Source organism: Bos mutus, chromosome 11 (genome assembly GCF_027580195.1).
Source record: "Bos mutus isolate GX-2022 chromosome 11, NWIPB_WYAK_1.1, whole genome shotgun sequence".
NCBI lineage: Eukaryota > Metazoa > Chordata > Mammalia > Artiodactyla > Bovidae > Bos > Bos mutus.
The window spans coordinates 74451293-74476891 of NC_091627.1; the positions used below are offsets into that span (position 1 = coordinate 74451293).

At 37.6% G+C, this 25599-nt stretch overlaps 1 protein-coding gene and 1 pseudogene across 3 annotated transcripts in view; both read left to right on the top strand.

The window, feature by feature from the left end:
• NRXN1 (neurexin 1) overlaps window positions 1–8569 on the top strand; it is a 1230870-nt gene extending 1222301 nt beyond the window's left edge. For all 3 annotated transcript variants that reach the window (XM_070379598.1, XM_070379599.1, XM_070379600.1), the window contains one exon: window positions 5202–8569. In XM_070379598.1, the coding sequence (XP_070235699.1) occupies window positions 5202–5509 (308 nt within the window). In that variant the 3' untranslated portion in view covers window positions 5510–8569. The remainder of the gene's footprint in view (window positions 1–5201) is intronic.
• Window positions 3519–3615, top strand: LOC138990032 (U6 spliceosomal RNA; annotated as a pseudogene).
• Window positions 8570–25599: the final 17030 nt, after the last annotated feature.

The following is a 25599-nucleotide window of genomic DNA, read 5'->3' on the forward strand; positions in this document are numbered from 1 at the left end:
ACATGTGAGAGAGATGTCCCATTAACTCTTTTTTTTTTTTTTCAAAGAGTGTCATTGTTTGATATTTTATTTTGCAAATCTCTTCAGTTTAGTTCAGTAGGATACATTAGATTCTCATCTATTTCTTTTTTTTTTTTTTTTTCTTCCAATTTTATTTTATTTTTAAACTTTACATAATTGTATTAGTTTTGCCAAATATCAAAATGAATCCGCCACAGGTATACATGTGTTCCCCATCCCGAACCCTCCTCCCTCCTCCCTCCCCATACCATCCCTCTGGGCCATCCCAGTGCACCAGCCCCAAGCATCCAGCATCATGCATCGAACCTGGACTGGCAACTCGTTTCCTACATGATATTTTACATGTTTCATTGCCATTCTCCCAAATCTTCCCACCCTCTCCCTCTCCCACAGAGTCCATAAGACTGTTCTATATATCAGTGTCTCTTTTGCTGTCTCGCATACACGGGTTATTGTTACCATCTTTCTAAATTCCATATATATCGTTAGTATACTGTATTTATGTTTTTCCTTCTGGCTTACTTCACTCTGTATAATAGGCTCCAGTTTCATCCACCTCATTAGAACTGATTCAAATGTATTCTTTTTAATGGCTGAGTAATACTCCATTGTGTATATGTACCACAGCTTTCTTATCCATTCATCTGCTGATGGACATCTAGGTTGCTTCCATGTCTTGGCTATTATAAACAGTGCTGCGATGAACATTGGGGTACACGTGTCTCTTTCCCTTCTGGTTTCCTCAGTGTGTATGCCTAGCAGTGGGGTTGCTGGATCATAAGGCAGTTCTATTTCCAGTTTTTTAAGGAATCTCCACACTGTTCTCCATAGTGGCTGTACAAGTTTGCATTCCCACCAACAGTGTAGGAGGGTTCCCTTTTCTCCACACCCTCTCCAGCATTTATTATTTGTAGACTTTTGGATCGCAGCCATTCTGACTGGTGTGAAATGGTACCTCATAGTGGTTTTGATTTGCATTTCTCTGATAATGAGTGATGTTGAGCATCTTTTCATGTGTTTGTTAGCCATCTGTATGTCTTTTTTGGAGAAATGTCTATTTAGTTCTTTGGCCATTAACTCTTAAGCATGTAAGTACGTAAGTGATCTTAGCATAAAAATTAAGAAAATTATCACTTAGCTTTCAGATTGGAAGCATAAGCAGAAAACATTGCTAAATAATCAATTAAATATGGAACCAACTGCATATTCCAAATAGACCTATCATAATACCTGTGGTGGTTATTAATTTTCATTGTGAATCAGGAAAAAAGGGGGATAAAATGTTTCATCATTGGGTTTGTGGTATCTATTTTCATGATATTTAGAATTCTTATTTATGTATGAGTTACAGAGCTATTTCAGGACTGCATGAGAAGCAGCATTTTGGCCGGAGTTCCAAAAGAGACAAATGTTTTCCTTAATCAGGAGGCATTTCTCAAATAGCTCTATGGCAAAGTGGAAGCATCTGAGGCTTTTGCTTTGGTCTTTGTCATCTCATTTTAGTTTTACCATCAATTTGGTTTTGGTGTGCTCCTTCAACAGTTGTGAAAACATGTAAGAAATTTTTGAACAGATAAAAATCAGATTAAAATTCTCTGATAAGATAGTCCATTGACAATACCTACTCCTAAATGAAAAAAAAAAAAATACATATATATTCTTAGTTTAGAAAATATAAAATGTAGAGACTTCCCTCTTGGTCCAATGGGTAAGACTCCATGCTCCCAATGCAGGGGGCCCTGGTTCAATTCCTGGTCAAGCAACTAGATCCCACATTCCACAACTGAGTTCTCTGTGGCCCCAACTTAAAAAAAAAAAAATCCTGTGTGCAGTAACTAAAGATCCTGCCTGCTGCACTAAGACCCAGCACAGCTGAATAAATAAATTAAATATCTATTTAAAAAAGGAAAAAAATGTAAACCCTCCATTCCATTAAAACTCTCAAGTCTGACTATCATGAACTATATGATTAGGATTTTATCTCTCTTCTCTCCATTTATTTCTGACAGACAAAGTGAGGTAATTATGAAAATGTGTTTAAAAGGAAAGCATTCCAACAGGTGGGGCAAATGATTTAGGTAATGTTTAAATAAAACCCTTTTCCAGCTTTTGAGACACCATGGTGAGAGAATGCTCCACAAAATGAGCAAGTAGAAAGTCGTCATTTAGTGAAAGTTAGCAGCTGAGCTAATTGGCAGACTTTGGCAAAGATGAGGTATTTGAAAGAGAAAGTGCTGCCTTCGGTTTGTCAGGTAGTGACAGAGTTCCCGCAATAGGTTCTGTTCTTGAGAGGAAATTAATTTCCTGTAATCAAATGCTGTGGATTATAGTCTTCAGCGCCTTCTGCCTTGGCCACAGAAGCAACTCCAAGGCGTTTTAATTTGGCAACATTACATGCGCTTTTGTAAAACAAGCAGGGGATACATTCAGCATACAAAGGTTTCACCTGCTACATTTTGTAGCTCCAGAGCATACTGCTTCTTTGAAAGCTGTTCCTTTGTTAGTGACTATATCTGTAAGGCTTTATTTGGGGAAGGAAAGGAAAATGACAGCAAGAAACCCACATTTGGCAGATGAAATCCTGGTGATGTTTGAAAATGGAATTATAAAGCAGTATGGTGCTAAGTGATAGATAAATGATCCCCAATAGCTAATAGGGGCTTTTCTAGAAATATTTTAAAAATTACTAATAATAGTGTAATAAAAGTACCATTTTAGTCTTTGGAAATGTTCAATTTCTGGTGTGTATATATATATTACACACAAAACCTTCCACATATACACACATACATATATTCAATATTTATGCAATCTTGAGATTATGTAAATTCATTCTGCATAATTTACAAAGAATATCATTTTGAAAATTATAGAATTTTAATTCATTACATCTGAAAAGTTATCTTTTTTCTATAAAACAAAGGAAAAGATGGAGATTCAGAGAAAGAGAGAAAAACACAATCCTTAGGGAAACATGACCTGGGATCAGAGATGAGACAGAATACTACCTCTACAGTTCCTTTTCTTCTAAGTTGTTTTAAATAATAAATTTATAAGGTAAAGGAAAAGAACCGCTCCCCTCTCTTCCAAATCTGCAAGCTAAACCCCAGGATTTTTCTCCCTATCTGTGATTAATTTCAGTGACTGACTTCTTGGAGAAAAATATTTGAATGCCCCCTGCAATCCACTTCTTGTACCCAAGGAAGAACTTTATACTTTGGAAAGTCAGAATGAGGGTTTTATCAATTGAATACAAGTGAGGCAGTCAGCCCTTTATTTATGATCATCTGCTACGTACTGAATTTTGAGTCAAAATCATTCTAGATAGTCTTTAAAGTATGTAAAAATATTTTCTTACTTTCTCCTCTCAAATTTGGTCATGGTGATCACTCAACCACTGCCAGTAAATGAATAATGTACATATATATTTAGGTAAACAGATAAACCTTCAATAGTAAAGGAAATCAGTTCTGTTTTAGTCTGTACAATTGTGAGTAATGCTCACTTTCGCAGCACACATACTAAAACTGGAATGATACAGAGATTAGTAGGACTCCAGGGATGACGCAAATTCATGAAGCCTTCCATATTTTTACAAACATCTCATACAGCTCAATCTCAAAAAAATAAACAACGCAATAAAAATTTGGGCAGAAGACCTAAATAGACATTTCTCCAAAGAAAACATACAGATGGCCAACAAACACATGAAAAGATATTCAACACCACTAATTATTAGAGAAATGCAAATCAAAAATGCAATGAGGTATCACTTCACACCTGTCAGAATGGCCATCATCAAAAAATCTACAAACAATACATTCTGGAGAGGCTGTGGAGAAAAGAGAATCCTCTTGCATTGTTGGTGAGAATGTAAGTGATACAGCCACTATGGAGAACAGTATGAAGGTTCTTAAAGAAAGTAAAAATAGAACTACTATATGATCCAGCAATCCCACTACTGGGCATTTACCCAGAGAAAAGCATAATTCAAAAAGACACGTGTGCCCCAGTGTTCACAGCAGCACTATTTATAATAGCCAGGATGTGGAAGAACCTAAATATTCATCAGCACGGGAGTGGATAAAGAAGATGTGGTACATGTATACAGTGGAATATTACTCAGCCATAAAAGGAACAAAACTGAATCATTTGTAGAGACATGGATGAGCCTAGCGACTGTCATACAGAGTGAAGTAAGTCAGAGAAAAACAAGTATTGTATATTAATGTGTATATGAGGAATATAATGATATTTGCAAAGCAGAAATAGAGACCCAGACATAGAGAACAAATGTATGGATACCAAGGGCGATAGGAGGAAGTGGGATGACCCGGGAGATTGGCATTGACATATATATACTATTGATAAAACATAAAATATAAGAACCTACAGTATAACACAGGGAGCTCTACTCAGTGCTCGATGGTGACCTAAATGGGAAGGAAATCCAAAAAGAAGAGATATATATGTATATATAAAACTGATTCACTTTGCTGTGCAGTAGAGACTAACACAACATTGTATATATATGTATATACTCCATAGTTGGAGTATAGTATATAGAGTATAATAGATAAAATTAATTTCTAAAAACTGTGACTAAAATAACACTTTTAAAAGCAGTCAATTTGACTCTTCAAAATGCCTGTTTTATCTTATTGTTCAATACTGTATTCATTGCAATAGGAGGCAATGTGATTTCTGAAGTAATCCTAAATTTAGCCATCATATTTCAGTCAAGAGTTAGCCATAAGCAGTCTGTATCAACATCAATTTGATTCTTAAAATGATTATTCTCTAATATTATATAGTCATTATGATGCTATACATTTTCCATGTTGAATTTATTGCTTTTCACCTAACACAGCAATATGGCCCTTTAGAACTACATGGAGCTAATTTGGAGCTACCCTTACAACACCCTGTTAACAAAAGTGATCTGTGAAAAAGAAAAGATGGTAACAGATCGCTCTCTCAACGGTATGATTCATTGTCCTTAGTTTTTAGTGACCACCAGGTGTAGGCATCACTACACTTACTAGCTTCAGTATCCTTTTTCAAGAGCAGTAGGCACAGGCATTATCCATTAGGAATGAACATAGATGGTAAATGTGACTCTCTGACATTCGGGAAACTCCATAATCACTCGGTGTTTTTTCTCACCCTCTTTCCTACAGCCAACCCAACACGGGCAGGCGGGAGAGAGCCGTACCCAGGCTCAGCGGAAGTGATTCGGGAGTCCAGCAGCACCACGGGCATGGTCGTGGGGATCGTAGCCGCTGCCGCCCTATGCATCCTCATCCTTCTCTATGCTATGTACAAGTACAGAAACCGGGATGAAGGCTCGTACCACGTGGACGAGAGTCGAAACTACATCAGTAACTCAGCACAGTCCAATGGGGCTGTTGTAAAGGAGAAACAACCCAGCAGTGCGAAAAGCGCCAACAAAAACAAGAAGAACAAGGATAAAGAGTATTACGTCTGAGCCCAAGATCTGAAAAAGGACCCTTGTATAGAAATAGTCTTCATTTTATCCGAGACATAATATAAACTTATTTACTTTCCTTTTTATGAAGCACATACAAAAGAAGACAGGGAATGCGATCAGGAAGGAAAGACTGTTTTTAAAAAATAAAAACAAGTATCTCATGCTCTTGTTTCTCCAAAAAAGAAAAAAAATAAAAAAATAAACAGGGGCCAATAAATTCCTTAACATCCACAGTGTTTTAATTTACTCTGCCTGTCTTTATGTTGCTGGAACATTTCTAAAAGACAGTGATGACCACATGCATTCATAAAGCAAAGGAGTATTACAACATCGGGAGGCACAACACAAAAACAACACAAAACACAACACAGAAAAAGAAGCTACCTATGATCCCAGATTTAGCCAAAGTGCTAGCGCTTTCCTGAGAAATCAGTTAGTCTGATGGCCAGAGAAGACTGTCATTTTGAGTGACTCCACCTGCAAACCTTTTCCGAGTTCACCGCCTGGCACAGCTGGAACAGTGGCTGAAACGAACTTGCACTTGAAAAAAAGTGCTGACTTTTTTGAAGACTTGTGTAGGAACACATTCAAAAAGCCCCTTTCTGGTTGTGAGGGAAAAAAAAGAAAGTATGGAGGCCTTATTTTCAACAATGTGAAAGATAAGGCACATTTTCACACTAAAATTTCAAAACAGAAACAACAAAAAATAAACAAGAAGGTATAGATGCAATCATTGGGAAATTTTCATGCACGCTTAATATGTTATTACATATGTTTATATAAAATCCATTTCTGTGTGCTTTCTGGACTGTGATAAGTGATGTTTTATAGCCTGTTGTATAGAAAATGCAAACTATATCTCTGCTCTTCAGCCCTTTTTGGTAAATTCAATGTTATAAGTGTTGCTAACTATAGGGAGTTTTATGACATCAGATCAGCAATTATTTCAGGGTTTTTTTTTTTTTTTGCCACCATTATAAATTGCCACAATTACTTAAATTTTTTTTAAATTACAATGTAGAGTTTATTCTAAGGAAGATATGTATGAATGTATATAAAAAGACTCAGCTACTTTTTTTCCTTTACATGTACAGCCTTCATTCTGTTGCAATTAAGTTTTAGTATTTGTATGAAAGGTGTGGATTAGAAGGCAAACTATATACATATGTATCCTATAATCTTCTTTACTCCCCCAAATACTCACATTTCCCACATACATTCCCATTCATGATCACAGATATGTGCACACACACAAATACACACACAAATCCAGAGGAATCCATCAGACAGGATGGAAGACCCAAACGTACATATAATAGAAAATATTTACTGACATATTGAAAAGCAGGAAGGAAGATAGTTGTGCCAAGATATTGATGACAAATGGGGTGATTTGCTTCACTGAGATATGCTCCTGGGAAACTTCCAGAAGATTTTAGTCCCTAAAGAAATGGAACATTTTCTTATCAAGTAAACTATCACTGGTATCTTGCTGCATGAATATGAACCATTAAGTGGGCAGGTTGCAGAAGCAAAATTGATTGATCTATACCTTAACCCTGGCTGCTACAATTGAAAACTTTGTTTCCAATAAAATTATATATATAGTCTCTGAACCTGATGTGCATGATAAACATTTTTGGAAAGTAAACACTTTCTCAACTAAAAAAGTATTTTCAGTAATTTTTGATTCTATATTACTATCCATTTAAGAAAATCATTATCTGTTGATTATTGACTATAATTTAACTTTTCTGGTTTTACATATATATCATTAAATATAGCTTTAGTTTAACACACATTAAGTAGTGGAAACATATAGATTATATGCTTGTTTTGCATATTGTTTCAATGATGTTCATAGCAATAAATTATTAGTCTGAGAAGGCAATGCAAAGGAAATGCAATATTAGATTGGAAGGTGATGTCTCAGTAAAAATTGGTTGCATTACTTTAACATCTCCTAAAAGAATATTAGATTTTATAGAAGAGAAGAAGAATTTTACAATTTGCTTTAATCAGAAAAGGCAAAAAAATGCAAAACATCTTTTGTGATACTTCAGTTGATGAAAAAAGCCAAGAAGTGGCCTGGATTATAGACATACAGCACCTTAGATATATGTATAATTCATAGCAAATCACCACCATCTATGGTTGCCAAGTAATTGTCATATATGAAAAGTCCTAAAGGCTTTTCATGACCCAGAAAGTAGAGGTATGAAACTAAAAATTTAGTATCAATTACTTGTGTTTCAGATTTTCTTCTTTTTAATTTGCCAGGTTAAAGAATTCATAAATTTCTTTGTAGTTGCTGTTTTCCTCTCATCCAGTCTTACTCAGGGAAAGCCAGTGAAACAGAAGGTAAATATAAAACCACTCATTTACATCTTGAGGTTTGAAAGAAACAGTTGCTTTTCCATTTAATCTACTGAACTTGAATTAGTTTCCATCCGGAAAGATTCTAAATTGTGATCGAAAATAACCAAAATAATGGTATTTTTAAGCAGTATATCTCTGAAGCATGTTGTTTGAAATTGATTTCAGTGTTTCTTTCCAGCATAAATTTTTAAATTTCATGCAATATTGTTACTAAAAATATTTCCAATGTAATGGCCTATATGAAATCTAGCAAATTTTTTTCTTGTTTGCTTCTTTCTTTGTGAATGGACAAAGAAAAGACAACACAAGCTAGGGAGAGAAAAGGCATGAATGAAACCCCAAGTATCTTCATACCAAATGTATCAGGGTTCCATGTGTAGTTGGCAGTTAATAGAGGATTTCACACTACCTGGCATAAATTTGATTACATCTCTAGACTGTAACTTTTCTGATTGAGTATGCTTCTTTTTTAATCCATGTTATGTGTTGCCTTTTTTTTAAAAAAACAAAAAACAAATACTACAATAATGTGTGAGGTGGTCCATCCCTAAGACATCAAAGAAAGGCCACATGACCCTACCCTTCTAGTGCTTTGTGTGATTGGGTATCTAAGGGTTTTGTTTTGTTTTGTTTTTCTGTTGCAAGGCCAACTTATCCATTATTGGAAATGCTAAGCAAGTGGAATTTACTGTTTTGTTAATAAAATATTTCTTAATACAATGGTGGTTTTATTGATTTTTTAAAAGTAATTGCGACACCCGTTGGGGACAAAGTAGCAGCCTAAAGAAGACTGCATTTGAAAGGAAAATGCATCCTTAGACAAGCAAAGGAAAACTACCAACGCTGTATTTTCTGGATTTTAATATTCATTAAATTAAACACCACTACACTGACACACTTAAAGATGCAGCCACTAAATATACCTTTGTTTACATCTTTTTCATCTTGCTCTGCGTGAAACCACAAACTCCTGGAACTAGCTGAAAACAACACGAAAGTGCTGGTTTCATAAATGTGGTTTTTTCCATAAAAAGGAATATAATTCTGGTTCAGTAAATTTGTGATTAAATTTACTTAGTTGTAACTCCTTACTTCTAAGTTCTTATAACTTCCACTCATTGGTTCTAATTCTCTTTGTGCAAAACAGAATGTACCCCATATTCCACATGACAACCTTTCCAATCTTGTCATCCCCCTCCCATGCTTGCCAGGGTTTTCTCTTCTTCAGTCTTAACCTAGTTTCCCTTGGCTATTACTTAAATTATATGGATGCTTAAGTTCTCATAATCTTAATACTCTGGGAAGACCTTGAACCTCTGTTCTCAAAATGTGACATAGAAATGACCATATTGGGGAGGGGCTGTCTGTTTTTTAATATATTTATTTATTTGGCTACACTGGGTCTTAGTTGCAACGTGCAGGATCTTTAGTTGCGACATGAGGGAACTTTAGTTGCGGTATGTGAGAGTTTTACTTGTGGCATGTGAGATCTGTCTTCCTGACCAGGAATCAAACCTGGGCCCCCTGTGCTGAAAGCAATGAATCTTAGCCACTGGACCACCGGGGAAGTCCTGAGCATAGTGTTTTTAAGACCAGATTACAATGGGTTTATCACCTTCCTTGATTTGAACTTTATTCTCTATAACACTAACATTTAGAGTTTTAATTTTTTTTTAAGAAAAATCTTACAGTAATTATTTCAACTATAATGAATTTGCAATCAACTGCCATCATCAGATTTCTTTCCAAGACAAGTTTCATTTGTACTTATAAAATTGATTCTTTAGCTTAAATGCAGGCTCTAAATCTATCCATGAGAAATTCATTGTATTGAGTTGTGCAGTATTGACTGTATTCAGTTCACTTGTATTGAATACTAGCCAGCTGAGATAAATTTTTATCTTGCATCTCTCACTTGCAGTCCTCTGACACAAAATCATTACAAATTTTAGACACATTTAGTGAAAATATGTTCACTAGGGAAAATATTAGGCATGCCTCAAGGGACTGCCTTCTAAACAATGCTTCTTAGCGGGGTTGGGTAGGGAAGAGGAGGTACTGAGTTGGTTGACTTGACGGGTGGGAAGCGCTACACACACATACAGGGGAGACTGGGGATGCTGGTAAACAACTTATAATGCACAGTAAAGCCTCCCTCAGACAAACAATTATCTTGTCCAAAATGTTAACATCGCCAAGGTTGAAAGGCCTAACACATATCAACTAGTTAGAATAATATCTATCAACTTGTCAGTCACCTTGTGTGTGCATGTTTATCCTTGGGTTAAGTCTGTGTAAAAATATTAGAGAAAAAATTCAGTAAAGAACAGAGATTAAAAAACATCCTGCCATGGATCTCTTCAAGAGTGAAGGCAATTGCAGTGAATGGGAAGAGGGCAATAACCGGTATGACTTTTCAGTCTCCTGGTGATTATTAGCCGTTGGAGAAACTCTTGCTCACACTAACCAATGAATGACTAACCCAGGATCATTTTGGTTGGTTCTACTTTGGCACAAATAGTAAAAATGATCCCCCCAAATATGGTTGGAATGACAGGGTTCAGACTGACAATGACACTACAATGATAAAGCTCTAGAGGATGTGGGTGGGATGCGGGTGCCTGATGCATTGAAAATAAACAGAAGTAATAGGATAAATAAAGCCAAATGTTAGTCTTGGAAAAGACCCATCAAAGAGAAAACTTCCAGATGGGTCAAAGTACAAGAGGGAAAAAATTTTTAAATATTAGGAATTTGTATTAAGTGAAACAATTATAAATACTACAGAGATAGATGTTATGAGGAAATTAGTAGTTTTGTCCATTTCACTAAAGTTTTAAAATTTACTAATAAACAGACTTTAATAATTTAAATTTAGGACAATTATAGCCATCTAAGTAAGGTGGTCCCCACTCCAGTACTCTTGCCTGGAAAATCCCATGGATAGAGGAGCCTGGTAGGCTGCAGTCCATGAGGTCGCTAAGAGTCGGACATGACTGAGTGACTTCACTTTCACTTTTTACTTTCATGCATTGGAGAAGGAAATGGCAACCCACTCCAGTATTCTTGCCTGGAGAATCCCAGGGACAGAGGAGCCTGGTAGGAGACCATCTATGGGGTCGCACAGAGTCAGACACGACTGAAGCAACACAGCAGCAGCAGCAAGTAAGGTGGTGGGCTTTCCTGGTACCTCAGATGGTAAAGAATCTGCCTGCAGTGCAGGAGACCCAGGTTTGATACCTGGTCAGGAAGATCCCCTGAGAAGGGCATGGCAACCCACTCCAGTATTCTTGTCTGGAGAATTCATGGACAGCCTAGCGGGCTATATTCCATGGGGTCACAAAGAGTCAGACACAACTGAATGACTAACACTTAGTTTTACTTACTTACTTAAGTAAAGATAAGTAAACAGACAATTGGATGATTATGTTTGAACTCAGATTATCTGAGCTAGAAATAGCAATCTAAAAGCTATCGCTACACCTGGGGTATCTAAAGCCATGTAAGTGGATGCCCTTACCTAACATACAGAGAAAAGGCAAGGGGCTTTATAGGACTAAAATCTCAGACCTCAAATATTTATAGGTTATGGATGAGAAACTTGCCATGCAGGAGTGAGGAATGCCAGGAGAACATAGTGTCATTTAAAAGTCAGTGGAAGATGAATATTTTATTTTGTTAGGTGCTAAAGTAAAAAAGACTCTTGAGAGTCCCTTGGACTGCAAGGAGATCCAACTGGTCAGGGGGCAGGAGGAGAAGGGGACGACAGAGGATGAGATGGCTGGATGGCATCACCGACTCGATGGACATGAGTTTGAGTGAACTCCGGGAATTGGTGATGGACAGGGAGGCCTGGCGTGCTGCAATTCATGGGGTTGCAAAGAGTTGGACACGACTGAGTGATTGAACTGAACTGAAAGTAAAACAACAAAAAAAAACTCCTTGGTGATTGAAGGGTACCTGGAATTATTGACTTTGTTTTCCCAAACCTATAAGAGAAAAAAAAAAAATAGCTCATAGGTTCAAGAGAGAAAGGAACAATTCAAATAATAAGGCATGGTTCTAACTACTTAACGCAGGGATTCTCAATCCTAACAGCTCATTAAAATCACCTGGTGTGAGAAGGTCAAGATGGTGGATGAGGAAGAGGCTGCGTTCACCTCCTCTCAGGACCACACCAAAATTACAACTACTTACAGAGCTACTGTCTCTGAGAACAACCTTAGGACCACCAGAAAGTACTTCCTGCAACTAAAGATATAAAGAAGTCACCAGGAGACAGGTAAGAAGGGTAGAGACTCAATCTAGTCATGCCCACACTTCCAAGTCAGGACTCACAAGCAGGAGGGTGGTCGGGGAGGGACACGACACCCACAGAGGGTCTCCTGGAGGAGCTGGGGTCCAGCCTCACACCTGGCTCTCCAGTCCAGGGTTCTGTACCAGAAGGAGGAGACCCCAGAAAGGCAGGCTTTGAAAACCAGTGAGGCTTATATTCAGGGGCGCCAGAAAGCTATCAAAAACACAGACTTTGCTTTCTAAGGGCCTTCCTAAAATTTCACATTCTCCCAGGTCCCAGCACAGAGGCAGTAGTTTGAAAAGCACCTGGGACAATGTGGCAAAAAGGAAACTTATGCACTGTTGGTGGGAATGTTAATTGGTTCAGCCATTGTGGAAAATAGTTTGGAGTTTCCTTTAAAAATTAAAAATAGATAGTAATTCCCTGGTGGTCCAGTGGTTAGGACTCCAGGTTTCCATTGCTGGGGACCTATGTTGGGTCCCTGGTGGGGGAACTAAGATCCTGTATGCTGTGCAGAAAGACCGAGGTTGGGCGGGGGGGAACACTCCTCATAAACCTTACAGGAGTTTTAAAAAGAGAGAGGGGAACTAAAAAAAAACAAAAATTAAAAATAGACTTGCCATATGATCTAGCAATTTCATCTCTGCATATTTACCTGAGGAAAACAAAAGCATTAATTCAAAAAGATAAATGCACTCCAGTGCTCATTGCAGCATTACCTACAAAAGCCGAGAAGCAACTTAAATGATACACACACAGAGGAATATTACTCAGCCATAAAAATTTTTTTGTCATCTGTATGATACACATAGATCTAGAGGGTACTATGCTAGGTTAAATGCCACATGGTCTCAATTATATGTATCATGTAAAAAAATTAAATGAAAATGGACCCATAGAAACCATAAACGTGAAGTTGCCAGAAGGGAGCAGGATAGGGGAATGGGAGAAACAGGTGAAGGGGATTGAGAGATATAAATCTCTGGCTATGTGATAAATAAGTCACAAGGATTAATTAATATATGGCATAAGGAATATGGTTAATAATAATCTGATAACTTTGTAATGGGACAGAAGGTTACTAGACTTATTGTGGTGATCATTTTCATGATGTATGAAAATATCAAATCATTATGTTGTATACTAACATATGTTGAAAACTAACATATGTATGTTGAAACTAACATAGTATTGAACTTCAGCTGTATTTCAATAGAAAATAAAGTTCACCTGGTGGACTTTAAAGACTAACAATGCCCAGACCTTACCTCAGGGGTTTATATTAGTAGGGCCCAGGGATTTTCTAATCAGTTAATTTACTAAGTGTTTAGTTATACACATTGCTTCCTTGGCTCAGATGGTAAAGAATCTGCCTACAATGTCAGAGACATAAGTTTGATCCCAGTGTCGAGAAGGTCCCCTGGAGGAGGGCATCACTACCCACTCCAGTATTCTTGCCTGGAGAATTCCGTGATCAGAGGAGCCTGGTGGGCTACAGTTCATGGGGTTGCAAAGAGTTGGACACGACTGGGCGACTAACACGTTTTTAATTTATAAAAGCTTTGCTAGGTGGTTCCATTGACATCAACAGTTAAGATGGATCACAGAAGATACCTGTTTAAATAATCTGTCCACGTGTTCTTAGGCTATAAACATAGAGTTCTCTTTGGTCTATCCTGAATAAAAATCAGAGAACTCCAGTTGCAGGCTATATATACTACTAATCATAACTAAAAAATATTAATAAAGATATAATGCATACACCTGGTAATGTCAGTCATAAGCAATAATTGGTTGACAGAAAAGAATCTTACTTTTCCTGTTCTATCAGTAGAGTTGTGGTTAAAGTGTCTATATTTGCTGCTAATTTTAAAAAAATTTATTTCATGTACGTATTTCTCATTACTCCCACTACTACGTGAGATCCTTAAGAGTAGCAATTAAGTTTTACACCTCTTTTAAGCACCACAAAATGTAGTTAAATGTCAGAATTCAGAAGAAATTTAACAAATATGTGACTGACTGATATACTGATATTTTTGAGTCTGTTTCAATTTTTTGATGGGACTTATCAAAAGAAAAGAAGTAGCCTTCATGATCAGTTTCAAAAATCATACCATTAATTGCCAAAAGAAAATTTTCATCTTCTATCTTCTTAGAGACTTCATACAGATTTATTTTGCCTTCTCACCTCCTCCCCAGTCCTAAAATATAACAGTACCACAACAGTAACAGAGGCAATAGTGAGAGTTTATCCTTTTAATTCAGCTTTGGTTTAAGCCAGAACAGATGGTGAAACTTCTTTAAACTAGGCAGTATTTGAAGCAATAAATGAAATAGTGCAACTGCAGTGTTGCTTCATACTTATAAAAGTAATGCACACTGGTTAGTTCATAAATTCACAGACTGGAAATGTTGGAATGGGCATTTGTAGTCTCTCAACTGTGTGTGTGTTGGGGAAGAATTGAGGACACTTTAAGAAATGGTTCAAAGACACAGCAGTGAGTTCAGAAGAGGTAAAAAGCCATCAAATTATCTTTGCTCTAGGAAAAAAACACTTTTCTCCCCTGAGGCAGAAGGAATTACTATAGTTTAAAAAAAAAAGTTCTTCCTAAATTGACTAGTCTTATAAACTCACCACAAAGTGCACTTTGACATTTTGACTTGAGAAATGAGGCTTAAGACAGAAGTAGCTGCGGCCAACTTTCCAATCACTTTTTCTGCTTTTTCTTTATTCTGTTTCATGTTTCTCTAACTCAAGACATAATTAATGCAATGTGAAAGAAACCTTGTCTTGTAACCCAGAAACCTCCGGAAATTTGCTGATTATGCAGTTTCCTATCTGACATGCTAAGGCTCTGTCTGAGTTTCATTTGGAACTTTTCTGCCCTTTGCCACCCAAATCATTTATTTATTTGATTTGATCCTTTGGATTTATTAAAAATGTTGCCACTGGCCTGAAGGATTCTTGGCAAGGTTACACAATTTAAATGTCATAATTGAATCTGGCACGAGGATGGGGGCAAAGAATTGGATAAAAGGGAATATCCTGAAAAGAGAAAAATGCATATCATGTGATTGGTTTCAGTAATAGAAGCCATGTTCACATCAGTTGAGAGGCATTGCTGGATCTGCTTTGGCTCAAGCCCTGCTAAAGTGGAAATACGTTTCATTGGAATCCAATAAACCAAAACTGCAAATAGCCCTGTGGCTCAGGTTGTCTGCATCCAGGCAAGAGAGAATATCACCTGTGATGGTGAGGTCGGGGCTAAAGTGAAGTAACCTCAGACAGTGTGCTCACGCATCTCTCTTCCTTGACATCCAAGACCCTCGTTAACATGTTTAGAGATGGGAAGAGTATCCAGTAGGTTATACTCTGAATCACCCATTAAGGGTTTACTTCCACAGTCTAAGGAGAATGTGTTCTCTTCACCTATTCATCTCCTTGTATTTTTCTCCTGTTACTAATTTCCCTTTTGCCCTTTTAATTTCATTTCCTCACCTCACTCTGCACTAAGTGGCTGAGGAATGGGCTAGGGCTTCCATTTCTTTTTCACTACTTGCTCCAAGACTTGACTGATCAAGTCTTAAGACAGAAATGGTTGAAACAGAATTGCAGGTGGAGGCAGCTAATAACACATTCATTCAACAAATATTTATTAAGATGCAATTATGCACCAGACCCTTTTTAGGCACTGGGCACAGGGAGGTGACCATGGCAGAATCATTCTTTGTGAAACTCATTTTAGGAAGCCAGAGACTTGTTAAACAATCCTAGACTCCTACCAGATCCTTTGACTCTTAAAAGGAATGGGTCAAAGATTGAAATGGGGTCAAGAAAATAAGGAATAAGAATAAAATAAGAAGAATAAAAATTCTTCTGCTAGGAAGAATGCTGGCAGGCCTTGAGCTGTGCTTCCTGCTGAAACGCTGCTGCCCTCCTCCTGCCCTTCTCTTCTCCATAGTGAAGATTATGTTACTCCTCCGAAACCTTTTCATTTTAATCCACTCGTTCCTTTTCTTTCGGAGAAGTTGATGGAACCCCACTCCAGTACTCTTGCCTAGAAAATCCCATGGGTGGAGGAGCCTGGTAGGCTGCAGTCCATGGGGTCGCAACGAGTCAGACACGACTGAGCTACTTCACTTTCACGCATTGGAGAAGGAAATAACAACCCACTCCAGTGTTCTTGCCTGGAGAATCCCAGGGACAGGGGAGCCTGGTGGGCTGCCGTCTATGGAGTCGCACAGAGTCGGAAGCAACTGAAGCAACTTAGCAGCAGCAGCAGCCTTTTCTTTCTCAGTGAGAAATTCAAGGCATTATCCACTTTCAGTGAAAAGAAAAAGTCCTTTCCCCCATGGGGTTTCCTGATTGACTTGTTGAGTGCTGAGAATTGTCCTTGGTTCTATATCTTTCCTTTAGCGATTGAGGGAAATCTCTCATGGCAATACGACACTCCTGGGGGTAACCCCTTAAATCAACACAGAGCACAGCCACCCTCTGCTAGTTGATACGTCTCCAGTGATTTTGAAGAGGAGGGGGAAACAAGCTTCAAAACAATGTGCTTCTTCATGTTCTTGATGATTCTTAAGTAATCACAGTTCAGACCTCATACCCAGCTGATGACGATTGCCCTGACCTTCTGCTGGCTGTGGAGTCAGGCAAGGAGGCAAGCCATGCACCACACTGCTGAGGTAGTCACACACTGTGGGCACAGCAGTGTTCTGAACCAGCCAGGCAAGAGAGAATCTCTTTGGAAGGCTAGTCTTAGCAGTCAGGGCTCTTACACTGCTTGATGATCAGGATAATACCTGAGCATCCAGGGCTTGCCTGTCTCTATGCTAGGGGACAACAATTTTCTCATGTGCAGACAGAGAGGAGATGATCTCACTTCAAACTAAGTATCACACACCTGCACAAATGCAGGCTTGGTGTGTTTATTATTTTTAAAGGCTGCAACATAATAATAAACAAAGAAGGAAATATAGTGTTCCCTAAGATAAACATGATGGCATATGGCAGGAAAGTCTTCCCTGGTGGCTCAGTGGGGAAGAATCTGACTGCCAATGCAGAAGACTGGGTTTAGTCCTTGGGTTATGAAGATCCCCAGGAGAGGGGAATGGCAACCTCTCCAGTATTCTTGCCTGGGAAATCCCATGGACACAGGAGCCTGGCAGGCTACAGTCCATGGGTCCCAAAACAGCTGAACACAATTTAGTGACTAAAACAACAACGTGGCAGGAAGGAGGAAATCCACGTGGGAGGATGGCAAACACCCCACCCTAAATGTGGCTGCAAGTTTCAATGAATAGAACTGGGTAACATAGACCATGGGGTTCAATTCTTTACTAAAACAGTGGACACACACTTGTTCCTGGCTCTAGATCTCTTCTGTGGTGGCTTTACAAATCATTAAGATGTTCATGTGTTCATATACTTTATTATAGTTATTGGCTGGAATAACGTTATTGGTATTGTGCATAACGAATTTCTTAGTAATTTTTATTTTATAAGTAGCTTTTTTCCTAATTTTTTTAACCATCAGATTGCACTACAATCATTTCAGACAGGCAATTTTTTTATTGAATTATTTCATTAAAACTAATGCACAAGAATAGAAATGCTCAATCCAAAAGGTATAGAAATCATCACAGTTCGGAATTTGTATTTATCATTCTATCTCTAAAATTTATATACATTTATAATGTCACAAACAGTAAGTGGGCACACAATGATCTTGTCATCAACATGTATTAAATATATGAAACTTACAATGTTGTACCTTATAACTTCCTTTATAATGCATTTTTAAGTTTCTAGTGTGAATATAATTTTCTACTGTGCAATTTTTCCTCAATGAGGTCACCTTGTTTTAACTGTTGCTATGGTTTTCTTTAAAAAGCATAATCTTGTCTGTCTTTTGAAGATATGACATACTTAGCCATAATCACTTAAGAAAATATTATGCTACATTTAATGCTGAGTCCATTTGAAATATGACTACTGTAAACATTTACAGCTAGTTGATTGACAGCTATGTGCCTGTGTGGTTCTGTGATTTAAAAAGAAGACTCCAGAGATTATATTTCTTCAAGTCTGTTGAGATTGACCTAAAACAAAGAAATAATATAAGAGATCCAGAAAGAGAGCTAGGACTCATGAGTCAAACTTTATAAGAAACTAATTTCTCAGTGACTGGGAGCTTGGGGGCATAATGCATGCTAAAACTATAGTTTATTAATAACCATCCAGGAAACATTATTTGACTTAAATGGAACTGCAGCAAAGATTAAGAAGTAAAACTAAACAGTGCTGACTAGGGATTCTGAGACCTTAGTTAATTCTGTCAATTAGTTTAAAATATGAATTTTTATATTAATATAGATAATAAAAATATTTTGTTATGAAAATAAATCTAAGACTAATGAATGTACTGTGCATAATGCATGTAGAAAGACAAGGAAGGTCTTATTCTGTTTTATTAGATGTATTGTGATGATACAAGATAGTTTTAGACCTGATCTTTTTTCCTGAGCAGGTCCCAAGCACAGAAGCCTCTGCCCCATGAGGTTGGGGTATGTTACAATCCTGGAATGTGGATGTAAACAACCTGGGAGTTCTCCATACCCCAAACTGTTGGGATTTTTTATTTTTATAGGGGCTTAGCCATGTAAGCACGATCAATCGTGAATTCCATTTTCAGTCCTATTCCTTTCTCAAGAGAAAAAGGGGTGGAGCTGTAAAGCTTCTAATCATGGCTTGTTCTTTCTAGTGACCAGACCTCATCCAGGAGCCAATGAGCATCCCCCACCGCCGCCCCACCTCCAACCAGAGTCACCTCATTAAGACAAAAGTAACTCCTGTCTCCCAGGAAATTAACAAGGGTCTCAAGAGCCCTGAATCAGGAACCTGTATCCAAAATCACATATTACAGGAAAAGATGCTCCTAGTTCTTTCATTAGTTAAGAAATTATAAGAGTTTCAAGAACTCTGCACCAGGAAGTGAGGACAGATTATAATATTACCTCACAGATTCTATCCAACAAGATCTCTCCGAGTCCTAGAGATGACAACTAAACACAGGAAAAAGTAAATCAAAATGTTAGACTGAATATAATAAAATATTAAAACTGAATATATTGATGCTGCTGCTGCTGCTGCTGCTGCTAAGTTGCTTCAGTCGTGTCCAACTCTGTGCGACCCCAGAGACGGCAGCCCATCAGGCTCCCCTGTCCCTGGAATTCTCCAGGCAAGAACACTGGAGTGGGTTGCCATGTCCTTCTCCAATGCATGAAAGTGAAAAGTGAAAGGGAAGTCACTCAGTCATGTCCGACTCTTAGCAACCCCATGGACTGCAGCCTACCAGGCTCCTCTGTCCATGGGATTTTCCAGGCAAGAGTACTGGAGTGGGGTGCCATTGCCTTCTCCAGAATATATTGATAACAATTGCTAAATTAATCCTGCACATTTAAAAAAGGAAATAAAAGCAACAAATCTAAAGCTTTTGTTTTACTTCCCACCACTTGACAATATTCATTCAAAGAACATGTTTCTCTGATGAGGATTTTCAAGTCTTTTTAAGATGGCAAAGAAATAAAGCTATGGAAAATAAAGCACTGCATTAGCCACTAAAATTTAGCGGGTGAATAAAACTTTATTGTTCATTTTTTTCCTAATTAAACTTTATAGATTACTTAGATGTTAATCAGCACACAAAGCATCTGGAATTTTTACTTCCTGAAAGAGTAGCAAACTGATTTTTAAATTATCCAATAGATCTTAGCAGAGAGAAAGTGGACTGGAAATTGTTTCTTAATTATAAAGGTTTCGTGAAGAAGGGGAAAAAAAGAAACCCTTGAGCTAAATTACAATGTTATAAAACTAGGAATCAAGCTAGAATTTTTCTTCTTTAATATGTTTTTTTGCCTTTGTTCAACTAGGAGATAGCTGATCCTTCCAATGATGGTTACTTCATCATTATAGGAAAATATTAAATATATTATTGTTAGCATTTATTGATTTAAAAGATTCCTTTGTTGTTCAGTCGCCAAGTCTTAACTGACATTTCGTGACTGGACTGCAGCACATTAAGCTTTCCTGTCCATCGCCATCTCCAGAGTTTGCCCAAGTTCATTGCATTGGTGATGCCATCCAACCATCTCATCCTCTGTTGCCGTCTTCTCCTTCTGCCTTCAATCTTTCCCAGCACCAGGGGCTTTTCCAATGAGTCAGCTCTTTTCATCAGGTGGCCAAAGTATTGGCGTTTTAGCATCAGTCCTTCCAATGAGTATTCAGGGTTGATTTCCTTTAAGATTGACTGGTTTGATCTTCTTCCTGTCCAAGGGACTCTCAAGAGTCCTCCAGCACCACAGTTTGAAAGCACCAATTCTTCAGTATTCTGCCCAGATCTTTTTTGTTATTCATTAATTGTTTGGTTGAATGGTATGTTTAATGGGAAGAAGTAGATAAACACAAGAGAGACCAAATTACAAACAGTCTTTTAGTAAGCATTCCTATAAGTAAATATTTCACAGTTTTGCCGTCTTCTGCCCCAACCTTATCTCTGTCTTTCATCCTCCCTCCAGTATTTGAGGGTAGCAATGCATCTTTCCTGGGCTAGTATGTGGACATATGTATGAACATCTCTTCTCTAGCATCTTTCTCTCTCTCCCCTGGCCCCACCTGAAAAAAGGTATTAATACAAGAGTAGTCGGACACGACTAAAGCGACTTAGCAACAGCAGTAGAATACTTGAGTGTCTGTTCTAATTCTAACTAGTCCATAGCTATTTAATATTTATATGGTATAAAGGGGAAACTTTTTCCTGGGCCTTCTGAAAATGGTTCATCTATCCTAATGAAAGCCGTTATCAACAACTGTGGTGTACGAAACTGAAAGCTGAAAAAGTCATTCGAGATGGTTGATACTCTTCCAATCACAGGTTGAAAAGGTCTGTGTTCCACCCCTGCTGTATTTCTAGTATCTAACTCTATCACTGTGCCCTCTACGTTATTTCCTGACTGATTTCTTAGAAAGTCTCTTTAAGAAATGGTCTTATTTACCATTACTATCCCACATTTTATACCAACTTTTCCAATTCTGCTTTGATTTTTCTAAAATGAACACCTAATTACATCTTACCCCTATTTACACATCATTTATTTCCAGTAACAAGTCCTATTAGAAGGCTCTAAAAAATCTCTCTGGTTAATAACAGAAACAAATCTTGGATGAAGTGCTTTAAAATCTTTAGATGTATAGATGAGAAGAAAGCAATTTTAAAAAAATCCTCCAAAACCAAATCAATGAGAAAGCATGATTCTAGATATTTAAGAAATCACGAAAGCACACCATGGGGTCTTCTTCTAATTCGTGGTGACCCAGATCTTCAGAGTGTCAAATCAAGGAACTGCCCAGGCAGCAGGGGACCTAATCTAGATCCTAAGCAAAATGAGATGTCATCATAGAATCTGACATACAGATATGATGTCCCCTCACTAAATATGGAAACAGTGGCAATGAAAGAGAACAGTAGCAAAATAAAACCAGACAAAATCAAAGCCAAACAAAATTTGTACCCTATAGTGATATAGTAAAAAAAAAAAAAAAAAAAAAACCTTGATTTTGTCTGTGATTGAAAGAAAATAAAATCTCTTTAACACAAACCGACTCTAATAAAGATATGGGATGTTATTCACATAACTTGTAGAGTCTGAAACAGCCACCAATTTAATTTAGTCATCTCAGGTCAGTAGTGCCATAATGCATGGAAGAATCAATGTCAATCCTCTTTATAAGAACACATTAAAAACTCAATTCTGTGAGAAATTCCACAGATGTAGTTTTAGAAAGTAACAATTATTACAAAATAAAAACACATGAGGACATAATCTACAATAGTGAAAATCAGAAGACAAACTCAGACATATAAAGACTTCAGATTCTCAAAACTATGCATAGTACTATACATAAAGTGGATAACCAATGAGGACCCAGGGATCGAACCCATGTCCCTGGCTCAGGAAGATCCCCTGGAGGAGGAAATGGCAATAAACTCCAGTATTCTTGCCTGGAGAATTCCATAGACAGAGTCGTCCAGCGGGTTATTGTTCATACCGTCTCAAAGAGAAGGACACGACTGAAGCAACTTAGCACGCATGCCTGCACATGTTGCCTTCAGCTTTGTTCTTTCTCAGAATTGTTTTGGCTATTTATTGTTGCTCAGTCACTTAGTCATATCCAACTCTTTGCGACCGAAAGGACTGTGGCCTGCCAGGCTCCTCTGTCCATGGGATTTTCCAGGCAAGAATGCTGGAGTGGGTTGTCATTTCCAACTCCAGAGAATCTTCCCCAGCCAGGCGTCAAACTTAGGTCTCCTTCATGGCAGGTGGCGTCTTCACCACTGAGCCACCAGGGAAACCCTGTTGGTTATTTGGCTGTATTTTATGGTTCCACACAAATTTTAGAATTGTTTGCTCTAGTTCTATAAAAAATGCCATTGGAATATGGATAGTGATCGCATTGAATCTGTAGATTGTTTTCCATAGTATGGACATTTTAACAATACTCTTCCAATCCATGAGCACAAATATCTTTCCATTTATTTGTATCCTCTTCATTTTTTTATGTTTCTTACAGTTTTCAGGTCCTTCATCTCATGCTTAAATTTCTTTCTAGACATTTTATTCTTTTTCATGTAATTAATTTCTTTCTAATAGTTTATTAGCATATGGAAGCACAACTGATTTTTGTATATTGATATTGTACCCTTTAACTGAATTTGTAAATTCACCTGTCCTCCTGAATGCTTTAAATTATCTTTAGATTCCTTATAGAACCCAATACAATGTAAATGCCATGTAAATAGTTGCTGATGCATGGTGAATTCAGGTCTTGATTTTTTTAAGTTTATGAAATGTCTTTACCCCAAATATTTTTGATCCACAGATAGTTGACTCCCAATATGCATAACCTAGGAATATGGAACTTGCAGATATGAAGGGCCGACTGTAGGTTTCTTATATATAGGTATGTAATAATACATGTGTTTTTCAAGAAATCAAGTAAAGATTTGAGGTTAATGTATAAAGACATAAAATTTCACATCAGATAATGGAAAATAGGCTCCTGATAAACTTTTTGCCCAAAATATCTAATTTGCAGAAATGAATTTTTGACTTTAAGTTGAGATATACAATAATATCTAAGATGTATTTTTAATATAATTTTTGTAGTTGTTTCTATTTTCTCGTGACTTTGAATTCACTTTCTTTAGCTGGTTTCGTAAGCCTTTATGTTCTGCTTGATGTTCGTGCTTGTTTCCTCCTGCCTCAGCCCCAGTGATCGTGCCATGCTTTTTCATGGCTCCAAGCATTTGCACATGATAGTCTCTCTGCCTGGAATATTTTCCTCCTTCATAACTCAGTTCATACATTATTTTTGCATGAAGCTGCTCTCTGGCTTCCCCAGCTTTTATGCCTCCGTATATTCTTTGAGTCATATAGCATAGAACACAATAGAATATTCAAATTAGTTGTTCATTTCTCTACTTCCTAAGCTAGTCTCTAGGCTTCTTGACTAAAAATGTTGTCTTTCTTGAGGTGATGACATTTAGGTTTTAAATAAATGTTTAATCAAATTAATTCATAAAAGTAAAAACTACAGATCATTATGGGCTCAGGTTTGAGGAAAATACTCAAGAAGCAAACAGGCTCAAAGATATAAATGTTAAGAAAGTAGCATAAATAAAACCTCAATAACAGGACAAAAATGATACAGATTTAGAGAACAGAAAGTGGAAATTTGCACTGGGACGGCCCGGAGGGATGGTGTGGGGAGGGAGGAGGGAGGGGGTTCGGGATGGGGAACACGTGTATACCTGTGGCGGATTCATTTTGATATTTGGCAAAACTAATACAATTATGTAAAGTTTAAAAATAAAATAAAATTGGAAGAATAAAAAAAAAAAAAAAGAAAGTGGAAATTTTACAAGGGGAATATGGAAGAAAAAATGTGAAGAAAAAGTAATTGAGAATTGAAAAATCTGTCTTTTTTCCTTAGATTATTTGACCCAAAATTGCATAAATCTTTAATATACAACCCCTATTGTTATTTGTTGGAGAAGGCAATGGTACCCCACTCCAGTACTCTTGCCTGGAAAATCCCATGGATGGAGGATCCTGGTGGGCTGCAGTCCATGGGGTCGAGAAGAGTCAGACACGACTGAGCAACTTCACTTTCACTTTTCAGTTTCATGCACTGGAGAAGGAAATGGCAACCCACTCCAGTGTTCTTGCCTGGAGAATCTCAGGGATGGGGGAGCCTGGTGGGCTGCCATCTATGGGGTCGCATAGATTCGGACACGACTGAAGTGACTTAGCAGCAGCAGCAGTGTTACTTGTATGCTCTAATGTCTTTACACACAAAAAAGTTTGCAGGAATGCATGAGATTTTTCTTGATGCTCTGTATACATATATCCAGAGGTTTTTTTTTTTTTTTAGGATTAAATGCCTCTCTTCCTGATTTTTCTCCCACAAAGAAAGTCAATTCTTAATGTACTAGCTTAAGATAAACTCTGTCCTATATTGCTACAGTTGATTTATTAAACAAGCAAACGATAAATCCTTGCTCTATTGTACTTTTGAGTTATTTTCCTGAAGAAGATGCATACTGACTTAGAAATCTTATGAAACAGAGCTGTCTAAACAAACTTCTTTGATAATGGAGACATTTTATTTGTGCCACCCGATATGGGAGTCACTATCCACACAGAGCTACGAGCACTTGAGATATGTCTAGTGCTACTGACCAATGGTGTGGATCACAGTAAACTGTGGAACATTCTTCAAGAGATGGGAATACTAGACCACCTGACCTGCCTCTTGAGAAACCTGTATGCAGGTCAGGAAGCAACAGTTACAACTGGACATGGAACAACAGACTGGTTCCAAATAGGAAAAGGAGTACGTCAAGGCTGTATATTGTCACCCTGCTTATTTAACTTATGTGCAGAGTACATCATGAGAAAGGCTGGGCTGGAAGAAGCACAAGCTAGAATGAAGATTGCTGGGAGAAATATCAATAACCTCAGATATGCGGATGACACCACCCTTATGGCAGAAAGTGAAGAAGAACTAAAAAGCCTCTTGATGAAAGTGAAAGAGGACAGTGAAAAAGTTGTCTTAAAGCTCAACATTCAGAAAACTAAGATCATGGCATCTGGTCTCATCACTTCATGGCAAATAGATGGAGAAACAGTGGAAACTGTGGCAGACGTTATTTTTTTGGGCTCCAAAATCACTGCAGATGGTGACTGCAGCCATGAAATTAAAAGACTCTTGTTCCTTGGAAGGAAAGCTATGACCAACCTAGATAGCATATTCAAGAGCAGAGACATTACTTTGCCAACAAAG